Here is a 14,097-nt window from a genome sequence, read left to right as displayed (position 1 = left end):
GAGCCTTGGGATGTCTCTGGCCTCCCATCTCCCCCCATTAACCTGCATAACAACCCTTCCCAGGCGCTGGGATCTCGGGCAGCAGAGCTGATGGGCCTCACATGACTGCGTGTTTTGCCGCATGGAATGCAGTGTTTACTGTGGCAGCAGCAGCTCTTGTGGAATTTGCCCCCTTTCCATTCTTCCTCCTCAGCACACACTGAGTCTAGGGAGGCCAGGCACCCCGATTCTCCCTCCCTCCTTATCCAACCACTGCCCCTTCTTCAAGCCCAGCTCGTGCCCCACCTCCCCTTGAAGACTTCAGGGACACCCCCCCCCCCAGCCCCACCCACAAACACCCATAGCTGGAGCTGCCTGTGTCAAAACCCTTTTTCTTCTTCTTTTTTTAAAATGTTTTTTATTTCAGAGAGAGAGAGATGGAAACATCAATGGTGAGAGGGAGTCATGGGTTGGTTACTTCCTGCACACCCCCAATTGGGGATGGAGCCTGCAACCCGGGCATGTGCCCTGGCTGGGAATCGAACCTGTGACCTCCTGGTTCATAGGTTGATGCTCAACCACTGAGCCACGCCGGCTGGGCTCCTCAAAATTCTTCTTAGTAATAGATCCACACACCGTTCATGAGCCCTACTATGCTGGGCGGATGCCGTGGTGAGCAAGGCAGACCCTTCTCTGCCCTTTGGGAACCAACAGTGGAGATGGACCCAACCTGCTAGTCCCAACCCAGCGGGGGCAGGGGGTGGTGAGGGTGGCAGCTGACGTGTACTCCTTCCCTATGGTTTGATCAAGCTCAAAAGGCTGGACTGTAAATGCCTGCCGAGCCAGCAAGCCACAAAACGTTAGGGGCGAGAGGTGGGCAGGGACTGTCGCTGGTGGAGAACTCATGCTTGTCTGATGGGGACAGCGGCACCTCAGCTATGACTACAGCCAGATCTTTAGATTTGCAAGAGCAATTAGACATTTTCTAGTGTTTAAGTGCTGGCCATTGATTCAACTTGGCATCCTATTAAAACGCATCTGCAGACCAACTCTGGCTCTCGGGCCCTCTGTTGGCGCCCCCTGGTGGAGAGGAAGCTCGGCTCAGTGGTTTATAAACGGTGTGCTTGGCCATTTTCCTTCTCTGGCCTCAATGTCTTCCTTTTGGGGCAGCTGGTCTCAGCAACTTCTGTCACTCACACCCCATGGGCTGCATCACCTCCCAACTGCTAGTCACCTGTGTTCCCGGATCCCTAGGCATCGGCTGCCCAGGCGACACTGCAGTGAGCAGTGAGCAGGGACTCGGAGCTGCAGGCCTGGCTCAAGGAGGGCTTCCAGGAGGGTTTCTAAGCCGCATGAGCTCAGGTGAGGTGCCCGTCCCAGTCTTCCACCCTCTGAACCCCACTTCCCCAGGGCAGCAGCCCCTTGGGTGTCAGCTCCATTCTCTCCACCCCACTCCTGGCTCGGGGTCCTTGGTGCCCTAGAGAGCTTCGCTGGCCCTGTCAAGTATCTCACCTGCTCAGCCCACCATGCTGCCAGCAACAGCCGTGGGGTGAGCGGGTGGCAGCCCTGGCGGCCAAGCAGGGCCACAGGAGGAGCGGGCCTGGCAGGAGCACTGGCAGCCCTGTGCTTACTGAGTGTGGGGGCTCGGTTTGAATTCTGGGCCTGGGCGCCCAGGATTCCCACCGCAGTAGACCTGGGGCTCCTGCAGCCCCCCAGCTAGATCTGTGGCCTCATTCCCTGAGGTCAATCACCGGCCCTGCCCTCCTGCTCTTCTGGGATATCAGCGGTGAAACCAAGGACACGGAGAACAGGGCGCGGGGTGGGAGAGGAGGTGTCTCGGGTTCCAGGAGAGCCGGTGGGTGAGGAGGGGTCTGGGGACAATGGGTCCCTTGACGGGACACTTAGCAGGCTGGGCCCTTTCATGGACGGGCCTGCAGTGACTCTGGTCTCTGAGGGTGTGGTGCGGGTGGCATGGGTTCCCAGCAGGGGAGCTGAGAGGGGTCTGGGTTTCCTGCACGCGGGCGGAGGGCAGTCCCTCGGCCTGGGTGTCTGGAGGTTTATGTTTCAAGTTGGACAGGTTGGGTGGTCTAGGTTCCTAGGTGGGCGGGTCTCGGATGGTGGTCTGTGTGGTCGAGTGGGTTTTCTGGTGGCTGGGGTCCCTGGTGGCCTGGGTGCCTGAGCTGGGGGACTGAAGACGGACCGGAATCGCTCTGGGTTGAAAGATGAGGCTGCGGCATCACGGAGCAGAGGTCCCAGCCATCTCTCCTGCGGTCCCCGGCGGGACACTTCACCGAGGGGCCCGCAGCGGCCCGCAGGAGTCGTCTGGCCCTTATTTCGTGGGACACCGGGGAGCAGAACCGAGGCCTGACGCTGCCCTGCACCTACCTGGACCCCCGCGGGGGTGGAAAACAGCCGCGAGAGCCGGCCCTTCCCTCCCCATCACCTCTGACCCCCTCACCTTCCCCCACCCCCCTCCCAGCAGGAACCGCCGCTGCCTGCGCGCACCGACAGGACAGACGCAGGGCTCGAGCGGGAAGTGTTTTTTGTGTGTTTTTTTGTTTTGTTTTATGTTGTCTGTATTTTCTTAAATAGCCGGGCGCGGGGCGGGGAGAGACGAGGGGAGGGCGGTCCTAGATGGAGATGCTGTTCTCGATCAGCACGGGGTCCAGGTAGTAGTAGGGGATGGGCAGGCACTTGTTGCGCTGGCGGATGTTGTGCGAGATCTGGGCCAGGCGCTGGCGGAAGGTCTCGATGCTCCGCCGCGGGACGTCCTCCACGAAGTGGATGTCGGGGAAGTAGCCCAGGGGCCGCTGCGGGCGCAGAGCGGGCGGCTGACTCCTCCCCCGCCCTCCCCGCAGGAGCCTCTCTCCTGGCCTTTCCTCCCCGCCCCCTCCCCGCACGCGCCCCTCCCGCCGGGCCCACACCCCAGCGGCCAGCCCCTGCTCGGAGTCGCCCCGCCCCCGCTGCCCCAAGGGAGCCCCCGCACCCCCCTCACCCTGTCGTCGGGCTCCCGGCTGAGCGTCCAGAGCACCAGCAGGATGATGCACGTGGTCTTCACGTCGGGCAGCGTGTCCAGGAAGGTCTCCTGGGTGCTCAGCCCCTTGGCCTGCATCGGCGGGTTGCGCATGGAGGACGGGAAGTTGGGCATCCAGGAGGTGAACTCCAGCTGCAGGGGGGCAGAGGCGGGGCCGTGGGTCGGGGCCCCCAGGGTCTCTCGAGGTTAAATGGAGGTTGGGACTGAGGTTAGGCCCGGGCCTGGCGGGGGGCGGGGGCTGGTGGGCACGGGTACCTGCCCGGTGTTGACAGCGGCGTGCTTGGCTGAGCAGATGAAGATGATGGTGGCGACGTAGCGGATCAGTTCCGGGACGGTTCGCAAGCACGTGGGGAAGCCTGGGGGAGACAGAGGCCCAGGCATGGCCACTCCCGCCCTGGTCCGGACTGGCCGCTAGAGGGCGCGACCGAGCCCAGCTCAGCCTGTCCTGCCAACATCCAGCTGCCCCATCCGTGCCCTCATCCCGCCTGGGTGGCCCTCCTGTGGTCACATCCCCATTCCCCCCCCCCCCCCCTCCAAACACACACACCACAAGCCTTGGCGAGGTCCAGGCCCGCTCCGGGCAGCTGCCTGAGATGAGGCCCTCAGATCTCCTCCAACTACCTTAGGGGAGTCTCTGGGCCCAGGTCTCAGCGGGGAGCAGCTTTGGAAGAACCCTGGCCTGACTCCAGTCCTTCATCCACTGCCCGCCACACACACGCTTCCGTGAGACCCTGCTCGCTCCAGATCGGCTCTCAGTGGCCTGGCTCCTGGCCTTGTACCCAGCCAAGCCTCTCGCTTCTTTCCCCGCCTCCCGCCTAAGCAGCGCCCTGCTTGCCGGGGCGACCCCAGACTCCAAAAGCCCAACACAGTCAACCCAGACCTATCGTCCCCACCCTAAACCCCTCCTCCCTGCACACCCGCCCCCCAGATCAATGACACACCCTCTCCCCAGTTTTGAAAGCTCTAAACCTGAGCGTCACCCTTGGCCCCGCCCCCACACGTATCCCCCACTGCCCAACCCAAACTAGTCACCAAGCCCTGTCATTTCTCTTTCCCAACTCTCTCCGGAATCCTCTGTGTCTCCACAGCCCCCACCCAGTCAGGTCCCTGCCACCTCCCTCCCGCACACCAAGCAGCTTCCCAGCTGTCTCCTACCTGCCCTGCAGCCTGATCTTGTTCTAACGTAAATCTCATCTCGCAAACCCCTCCATGGCGCCCTCTGGCGCTGAGAGTCACTCCAACCCCCTTAACCACGCGGCGCAACCTGGCCCCTGCTCATGGCTTCAGCCTCAGCCCCACCGGGAGCCTGCTCGGCTCCCACCCTCAGCTCCAGTCGCAGGCTCCTGTGAGCAGCTCCCAGAACTCTCCAACCTCACCTGCCATCGCATAGCTACCCTCCCCATCCGGCAGATCTCAGCTCGCTCTTAGCTCAGATGTTAGATCTCAGCTAGCTCTTAGCTTGCTGCTGCCCACCCCCACTCTCTACCCACCACCCCTCCCCAAGCTGGGTTAGGTGCCTCCCCTGGGCTCCTGTCCCCACCAACAAACTGCACCAGCCCTGCTGTAACTGCCTGTTTTCTTGGGCAGACACCCCCCCCACCCCCCACCCCCACCCCCACTCCTCCACTCCCCACCCCCCACCCCCCCCACCCCCCCCACCCCGCACCCCAGCCGCCAGACTGTGAACTCTCTGAGGGCGGGGAGAGCAGTTCGCCTGCCTCATTCCCTTTTGCTCCTCAGTAACCAGCACAGTGTTTGTCACATCATAGATGCTTGTTGAGTGGGTGCCCAAGTGGCATGACTTCAGATGCTTTCCCGCCCCTGGAGTCTGCCAGCACCCCACCAGCCCCCAGCTTGTAGCACCCTCTGCCCTTTCCTTTCTGCGCTCATGCCCCGTTTCTCAGAACACTGGGACACCTCCAGGTCTCTACAGAGATGACCCGCAGCCCCTGAACTCAGACAGGGACCAGTGGCCAGCCATGCTTCCTTTCCCAGCCTCTCTGAGATGCTGCTGCTCTAAGGGACGGGGAAGGGCCCCGTCAAAATCCTAGGGCAGCGATTTGGCCTCCTTCAGCCCCCAGTGAGACATGCTCCAGCCCAGCCAGGAGGGCCCACCCCACCATCCTGGACCCCTGCCGGATGCCCCGGTGCTCGGGCCATACCTGAGCTCTCACGCCCTAGTAGGCACTCCTTGAATATCTCCTGCACCCAGCACTGCAATTCCGGGTCACCCTCCACAGCTGCGTCACACGGGTAATAGTAGGTGATGATCTCTGTCACATACCTGGCCAGGGAACAGGGCCTCAGTTTGGACCCTCCTCCTGCCCCCAGCTGTGCTGTTCCCACCTCTCCCAGAATGCCCTGGCCCCAGGGCTGCCCTAGGCATGTGGATGAGCAAGTCCTGTGGGGCAGAGATGGTCAGGGTTGCTTGTCAAGGTCAGAGATGGCACCAGACCCAAGCTCAGGCACTTGAAGGCTCCCCTCCAACATCTCAGGGTGTCCACCCTGAGTGCCACCCACTGCCGTCCCCATCTTACCTCTCCAGGGCGTCCCACACTGCCAGGCAGTCATCACGGTAATAATATCCCGGCAGGTCCTGCACGCCGCGCTCCACGAAGTCATAGGGGGGGTAGCAGCTCTCATAGGTTATCTCTGACAGATACCGGGCCATCAACTCAGCAATGCCCTTCAGGCCCAGGGACGTGGCCTGTCAGGGAGGAGTGAACGCTGGAGCCAGCGGGTTTCTTGCAAGTCCTCCCCAGGGAGGCTCCCATCCAGCTCACAGGCAGTTGATGCTCCTGCAGCGCCCGCCCAGCCTGCCCCACCCCGGAATCCTCGCCCTCCAGCCAACACACCAGCCCCTGCCTCTGCCTTTGCAGACGCAGCAGCCGCTTTAACCGTCCCCTCTCTCCCTGATCCCTCATGAACTAAAGGCGAGTGGGAAGCCCTGCTGTTAGGCGACCAGCGAGGCCAGAAGGAAAGGGAGTGTCTTGCTGGTGGTGGGGGCAGTCTCACCCTGGCAGTGAGCCCCCCCTCATTGAGGAGGATGGCCCGTCCAATGCTGTTGATCTGGATGGTGTATCGGGTGTGGGGGACCAGGAGCTGTGTGAGAGAGCAAAGACAATGAGGGAACTGACGCTATCCCCCAGAGCACGGCGCACCCCCATTTCTGCAACATCAGACCCCCTTTCTTGTGGGTCCCCAGAGGCCTCCCCTAGTCTCACTGGAATCCCTCTGACTGCTGAGCAGGCCCGGTGGCTCTCTGAGGCCAGACGAGGGCAGGGATGCTTCAGTGAGGCCCCTTCGCCCAAGCCCGTACCTTGTAGAGGGGGTGGCACATGGGCAGCTGCCTCAGCATGGCCAGGCAGAAGGCCTCGCCGATGAGGTGGGACCCCAGCAGGTGAGCGATGGCCTCGTGGTAGTAGAACTCAGCGTTGCGCACCCACGTCTTGGCCAGCAGCCAGTCCCACTCACAGTCGTTGGGCAGGAAGATGGGGCAGTTGGGCCCAGGGGTCTGGCTGAGCTGGGAGTGGGGAAGGAGGGAGTTAGGGGAGGGCAGAGACCTATACACACAAGGACCCTCGGGAGGGACACCAAGGAGAGTCTGAGGACGTAAAAACTCCGCCCTTACACCCCAGTCCCTGTTCCCCGGAGCACTGCAAGGCCTTTTCTCCCTCCTAACATCTGCTCGTGCTGTTCCCACTGCCTGTGGTGCCTTCCGCTGTCCCTTTCTCTACTGGCTGCTCCTATGATTCTTCATGAGCCAGCTCACAAAGCCACCTCCTCTGAGAAGCCTTCCCTGTCTCTGCCCCACAGCCGCCACATTCAGCTGCGCAGGTTTGCACTGCGCAGGGACACCCAGCCCCCTGAGGGGAGGGCACTGCCATCAGGCCTAAACCGCGTCACTAACCAGCCACGGCACCAGGACCTGACTTTTCTTATTCGGACGGAGTCTAGTGGAGTCCCCCGGAAGGAAGCATCTCTGTCCCATTTTCTGCCATTCCCAGACTCTCCAGGCAGCGGCCAAGTGCGATTAGCTGCGCATTTCCGTGCTTACACACACAGCACGCAGACTCTGCACACAGGCGCACCCACAGGAGCCGCGTGCATGCATGGGCGGCACACAGGTGTGCACACGCAGGCTAACACAGAGACTCCGCCAAAGGGCCGCACACCAGGCTCTCCACTAGCTGCACACCCAGATAGGCATCTACATAAACAGGTATATTCTCAGATGCACACAAACGAACAGACACTCACAGGGACACACACGCTTACACAAAGAGCTGCGCGCGCGCACGCACACACGCACAGAGGCTGGCCTGCTCACCACACGTTCACATAGGGGCTACAAGCACACACACAGGCCCACACACACACATTTATGCGCACAGCTGCACAGCGGCGCCCACCCTGCGGCGGGGCCTGCGCCCCAGGCACCTGGATGGCGATGGGCATCAAGTTCCCTTCCGCGTTCAAGTGCAGCAGGCAGAGGGGGGCGCACTGGTGCTGCTGCTGGCCGTTGAGCTCCACGGTGGGGATGCCCTCCAGGATCCTGTAGTCGGCCAGGTAAATGTTCCCCTTCTGGAAGGGAGCGCCGTGGGCGGGCAGGTCGCAGCAACACGGGGCACCCATGCCCACACCTTGGGTACCGAGTGCTCTTGCCCCCCCCAGATGCAGGGGTTGGCCAGGGACCAAGAGGGGGTGATGATGACCTCGGGGCAGACCTGAGGGGGTGGGAACTCCGCAGGCAGCAGAGGTGGGGGGGGGGGGGGGGGGAGAGGGGATGCTCAGGAGGCTGTGAAGGTGTCCGCGGGCCAGGCCTCACCTCCAGCTCCGCTTGCAGGCACGTTCCTTCGCCCAGGAACGGGGCCACCATGTCGTCTGTGACGGGGAACTTGTCTGGAATCTGCGTGCAGCGGCGGATCACGCTGGGGTTGATGCCGTTGAGGTACTGGTACCCAAAGAAGCTGTCCTCTGCCCAGTGCTCGGCTACGTATTCTGGGAGGATGGTGCGGAGCGTCACGACGTTGCCCGGTCCCCATCAGGGACAGAGAGGCATGGGGCCACGGCCCGGGACAGAGTACATGTGAGCGTGTGTGAGTAAGGACACCCCAGAGGAAAATGAAACCCCCAGCCTCCACTGAGGGGCCTAGGGCGACGTTTCCCAAAATGCCGCCAGAGGGCGCGCTCACCCAGCTCGCCACTCCTGCCCGCTCCTCCCACCCAGCTTCCCCGACGTGGGGGTCCTGCCTCCTGGACTGTCCTTCCGCCAGAGATCGCTGGGCTCCCCGAGTCCCATTAGGATGCCCCACCCCCTACCGGAGATGATAGTCTTGTAGGCAGGGAAAACTTTCTTAATGTCCTTCAGTCTCTTCCACGACCGTTTGCAGTCCACGAAGCCTCGGATTTTGAACTTCAGCGCCCTTAGGAGATGGCGGGGCGGGGGCGGGGAGGCTGTCAGAGAGGCTGCCAGGTGCCCGTCTGCCCCACCGCACCTAGGTCTCTGAGTCTCAAATTCTCTGCTCTCTCTCTGGGTCTCAGGGTCCCCGGGCCCATCGCTCAAGGTCTTTCTAGGCCTCCGTCTCTGAGTGTCACCTCTCAGGCTCTCTGGCCTTTCTGATCAGCTCCATCTACCTTCCTGGCCATTCTAACCTCCGGGGCTGTGGTGGAGGTGGGCATGGAGCAGAGGGAGCCCTCCTCCCCTTCTCACTCACACACACTCACATGGGCCCCAGGCGAAAAAAGAAGGAGGCTGTCTTGATGAAGGAGTAGCGCAGATTTAAGTCCAGGAACCTGGTGGCCTTGAAGTTGATGAGAATCGGGAAGCCGGGGATATAGCCATTCCACCTGCAGGAAGGAACATAGGCCTGAGGCGGGACACCTGGGGTCCGGGGCTTGAGGAAGGGGCAGAGCCCAGAGGCCCACCCAGGGCAGCCTCAGGTCCTTACTCAGGCCGGTTGGGGTTTCTCCGGACAGGAGGGCAGTAACTGGGGATGTGCACGTAGTTGGGCAGGCCGGGCACGAAGACCCTCCAGCTGCAAAGAGAAGCTGAAATAGTGAGCCTGGTGTCCATGCACCAGAGGGAAAGCCACCCTGGCCCCGCGGCCTCCCGCAGCCCTTGCCATCCTCCCCGCACCGGTAGAAGTCCTGCTTGGCTCGGATCTCCTCCCTGCGGTGCTCCAGAAGGATTGGGAGGCAGTCGTCTGCTGTCGTCTTTCCTGTAGGGAGATCAAAGAGGGGGGCGGGGGGGGGGGGGAGCTCAAGGTCAGCCCCGGTATCTGCCCACCCGCACCCATTTCAGGGATCAGAATTCAGCTTCTGCCTCCCAGGTTGGCTCTGGGGTCCCATCACGATCAAGGATGGGAGAGGGAGGGTGTTTCTCTTCCCAAAAACTGAGCTAAAAGGACCAGGAACCACTTTGGCCAGTGTGGCCAGTTGGTTAGAGCATCATCCCCTATACTGAAAGGTTGTGAGTTTGATTCACAGCTCAGTTGGGTACATAAGGGCTATTTCACTATCTCTCTCTCTCCCTTCCCCTTTGGGTAAGGATTTTTTTTTTAAAGGATCAGGAGCCCGAGCTGGTTTGGTTCAGTGGATAGAGCGTCAGCCTGCGGGCTGAGGGGTCCCAGGTTCGACTCCAGTCAAGGGCACATGCCTAGGTTGCAGGCTCCATCCCCAGTAGGGGGTGTGCAGGAGGCAGCCAATCAATGATTCCCTCTCATCATTGATGTTTCTATCTCTCTCTTCCTCTCCCTTCCTCTCTGAAATACATTTTAAAAATACTTTAAAAAAAAAAAAAAAGGATCAGGGATCACCCTCCTCCTTGCTTCACCCCCTCCAGCTGGGCCCTGCTGCTACAGGGATGGCTCTCTTTCAGACGCACTCAAGTCTTAATAACAGTGACTTAGCACTTACTAAGTACAGGGCACCTTCTAAACACTTTCTTTATATTAATAATTTGATCTGCACGAGCACAGCCTTATGAGGCAGGTGAGTGCGGTTATAGGCTCACGGCCTGCTCCCCACAACCCCAAACCCAACAGGACATACAAATCGGGTTGGTTTGGTTTTCCACCATTTAAGTGCAAATTCCTTGGTTGGAAAAATCTGCTCAAAATTTACCTGAGACCATAAACAGCCTTTATTCAACTCACTTGGTGTAACTTCATAGTTTTTGCCACAGAAATATTGGTATATTTGATTAGGGAGTTCCCTGGTGAATATATCATATAACATATGGGGTGTGTGTGTGTGTGTGTAATATATATATATATATATATAATATATATGTGGAGATATAGAGATAAAGATATGTGTGCATCACATTTTATATCTCTTCTAAATAAAATCTACATTTTAAAACATGTCTGGCCCCCACAGTTTCAGCTAAGGGACAATATTGCCATGCTCATTTCACAAGAAAAAAACACTCAATATTACACAGAGAGAAAACAGTGAGCTGGGATTTGAACCAAGGCAGTCTCCTTCTGATCACCAACCCACTATCCGCTAACAACCACCAATAGTTGTTAAGCCTTTTCAAAATTCCTTTTAGAGATTGTCTCATTGGATTCTCACATCAACCCTATGAAGTCAGTTCTGCTGTTAGCTCCATTTCACAGATGAGTTCACTGAGGCTTAGCAGAACTGAGAAGTATGCCCAGGCGTCCAGCTGAGTATCCAGGCGAAGCTGAGATCCAAATCTGGGCCTCGCTTTCTCCAGCATCCTGGCCGGAAGCCCCAGCCTGGCAAGAGCCTATCCCTGCAGCCCCATCATTTTCCTTCAAGGTTCCCTTCGTTAGCTGCTCCCTCCTCCCTCTGCCTCAGCCTATGCTGTATTCTGGGAGAACAGCACCCCCTGGAGTTGTGTAACACAGAGCCCTAGTTCAGCCTCGTCCCCAGAGCGGGAACCTCACTCCTTCAAGGCTCCAGCAGGTGACTCAGGTCTCCCTGCCCTGGTGTGTTTGACAGCTGCCCCACCCAGCCCCATTCCTACACCCTGCCACCCAGGGTCACCCTGCCTGTCCCAGCTTCCATGCCACTCAGACTTATCACTGTGGGGAAATGCTTCGAATCTCCCATAAGACCCTCCCTTTGGCTTCCCCGTCCTCCCCGAAACCTGCTTCCCCCGGCCCCTGCCTCTCCTTTCCCCCGCTCGGGCACAGTCCCCACCTCCCAGGAAGAGGTTCTCGCCACAGGGCAGTGGATGAAATGGGATGGTCAGCTGCGGGGCTGATAGAGCTCCAGGCCCCAGGCCCCCTCCGCTCTGTCCTCCCCTCTGACCCAGCTTGAGGGCGGCCAGCAGAAGCTCAGTGGTGGAGTCAGGGGGACAAAAGAGGACAGAGGACAGGCCTGCAGTCCCATGGAGCAGCCACATATTAGGAAGCTGGCCCGACGGCTAGACAAGGGCCCTGGCAGGGGTGGACGTGAGGAACGCAGGCACTCAGGTCTGTCCCTCTTCCCTGGGAGCAACCAAGCTCCTGGGGAAACAGCTGGGCCACCAAGGGAAGCCCAGCAGTCTGTCTGAGGCTTAGCGGAATTGAGACGTATGCCCAGATGTATACCCTATTGGAGCCGGAGGGACCCTCACTGGATTAGAGGACCTCTGGGAGTAGCCGTGAGGCCTGTTAGAGAAATCAGGTGCCTTGTTGGGGCAAGAAGGAGGCCTTTGGAGCAATAGAACATCCCATCAGTCTAAAAAAATGCTCTTTAAGAAACCCGGGCCATGATGATAAGACACAAGGCCTCCTGCTATAGCGCCGCAGAGAACTTGAACTGGCAGCCTCTGTAATGAAACAAGGCAGCAGTCGGAGTACCGGGGCTTCTGACTAGAGTAACAAGGCATCCGGTTGTAGCAACAGAACCTGCTGGATCACAGGGAGTCTTTTCGGATTAGCAGGACATGCTATTTGGGATAAATAGGGCATCCGACCAGAATCCTGAGGCCTGTGGCCAGAGTAGCAGGGGGTCTTTTTAGAGTGGCTGGGCCGCCATGGGAGGGGAGGAGGGGAGGGGAGGGGAGGGGAGGACAACAGAGGTAGCAGAGAGCAGGCTTGTCTTCAGCGGGAACCTGTGAGCCTGAGCTCCTGGGGGTAGCCCCACGCCTTATTCACCCCTGTTCCTCAGGGTGTAGCCCGAGCTGGGCCCAGCACGGTAGCGATGACTAAGAGGAATACGTAAGAGTGGCAAGAGTTCCCAGGAGTCCCCATGGGGCTGGCACCTGGCTAGCGTGGACAGTGGCCATGCTGGAGTGGCCTAGCTAGAGCAAGGGGCCCCAGGGCATGGGCATGGGCATGGGCTGGGCTGGTGAGAGCTTGCCTGTAGCCTCCCGCAGAGCCAGGGTCTCGTAGCCATCCATCCACTGGTAGGCGGGGAAGTGGTAGATGCGGCCGTTGGGTGCACAGATCTGCACATAGTTGCAGTACCAGGGGTTCTTAGGAAAGAAGGAGTATCGCTCCTTGTGCAGGCGGATGATGATGAGCTCCCCCAGGTCCTGTTGGCACTGCACGGTGTACTCATCCACCTGGCAGGGCACAGGGCCAGCTGAGCACAGGCCTCAGCCCCGGCTGCTCAGGTTTCCTACTGGTCTGGCTCCTCACCCAGGCCTGGCGCATGCAGCTCACGTTCCTGAACCGGGGTGACCTGATCTTGGGCTCTCCTCCCAGCCCTCCAACCTGGCTGTCCCCTGCTGGGCCCACCCACCCTCCCTTTCTCCACTCCCAGTTCCTGAGGTCCCGTCCTCTCACCCACCTCCCCAGCCATCTGAGGCTGCAGGAGCCATGCAGACCTCCGGGGCTGTTGTATAAAGGGACCAGGGCCCCCAAGACCCTTACAGTCTCAGAGTGGGCAGAAGTGGCCATCCCCCTTTTCTCCCACTTAACAATGAAGATGCGGAAATTCAAAAGTGGCCGCACAGACAGTGACCTATTAAGGTCACATAGCTGCAAGTTAATGAACCAGACTCAGAATCAGGGCTGAGGGCTGAGGGCTGAGGGCCCAGCACACGGTGCCTTCCGCCACGGAGAAGGCAGGCCCCAACAGAGAGGCTGGTCTGATGTCACTTGAAGTCGCAGGGACTCCCATGTGAATTTAAGCTGGTTCTGATGCACCTTGACTTAGGAAGAGTGAGTAAGAATAGGAGAAGGAATGAGGGAGAGGGGAAGAGAGGAAGTGGGAAAGGATGAGGGAAGGAGTGGAAAAGGGAGGAGAGAGAAGGAGAGATAAAGGGAGTAGGAGAGGGTTTGAGAGATGAGGGTTATGGGGTGAGTGACGCGAGAGGAGGAGGAGAGAGAGAAGAGGTGAGAAAGGGGAGGGAAAGAGATGAGGAATGACCAAAAAGGAGCAGAGGTGACGACCAGGAAGGAAGGATGGCCCAAAGACCAGGGGAGGTTGGGAGTCAGGTCTGTGGTGAGAGGCACCCAGAGTCACCCTGGCAGCCCCACTGCTTTCAGACCTGTCCCAGACCTCCCCAACCTCTGCTGGCCAAGCTGTCTCCCTCCGCTGCACCCCTGCTTCCGTCCTATGCTCCCCAGTCACACACACATACACACACACATACATACACACACCACATATACATACACACACACTCACACATACACATATACCAAACACAGACTCACACATGTACCACACACATATATACATACATATCCCACAACACAAATACCTGCACACACTCACATATATACCAAACACACACATACATACATACACATACCAAACACGCATATATACACACATCACACATCTACATACACCACACACAAATACCTACACACCACACACACTGACATATATATCCACACGCACCACACACAATCACATACACACATCACATTCACACATACACACACCACACTCACATATACATCATACATACATTCACACGTACACAACACACACACACACACACACACACACACACACTTACCGCCCCAGTTGCAAAGTCTCTCCCAAAGTGGTTCAGCCGCTGCTTATGGCTTTCCCCTTCGGTCCCCACAATGGTCAGTGAGATGGAGTCCATTGTCCCTGACAGGAAGTCGTCACCAGTGGCCACCTTGACTTTGTAGGTGGCCATG

At 59.0% G+C, this 14,097-nt stretch overlaps 1 protein-coding gene across 1 annotated transcript; it reads right to left on the bottom strand.

Moving 5' to 3' along the window:
- Window positions 1-2,532: 2,532 nt before the first annotated feature.
- On the bottom strand, window positions 2,533-14,097 carry LOC138993957 (arachidonate 12-lipoxygenase, 12R-type). The gene is made up of 15 exons (XM_070393493.1): window positions 13,950-14,097; window positions 12,335-12,539; window positions 9,153-9,234; window positions 8,965-9,051; window positions 8,741-8,863; window positions 8,336-8,439; window positions 7,842-8,014; window positions 7,454-7,597; window positions 6,333-6,536; window positions 6,029-6,115; window positions 5,551-5,720; window positions 5,176-5,297; window positions 3,269-3,369; window positions 2,975-3,145; window positions 2,533-2,789 (listed from the first exon to the last, which is right to left on the bottom strand). Exons 1-15 carry the CDS (start codon window positions 14,094-14,096, stop codon window positions 2,610-2,612), a joined length of 2,100 nt encoding a protein of 699 aa, XP_070249594.1. The 5' UTR covers window position 14,097; the 3' UTR covers window positions 2,533-2,609.

Source organism: Myotis yumanensis, unplaced genomic scaffold (genome assembly GCF_028538775.1).
Source record: "Myotis yumanensis isolate MYYU_CA2020_CCGP unplaced genomic scaffold, mMyoYum1.0.hap1 SCAF_16, whole genome shotgun sequence".
Lineage (NCBI taxonomy): Eukaryota > Metazoa > Chordata > Mammalia > Chiroptera > Vespertilionidae > Myotis > Myotis yumanensis.
The sequence above is the reverse complement of the archived record's forward strand: the minus strand, read 5'-3'. Positions and strand labels throughout refer to the sequence as shown.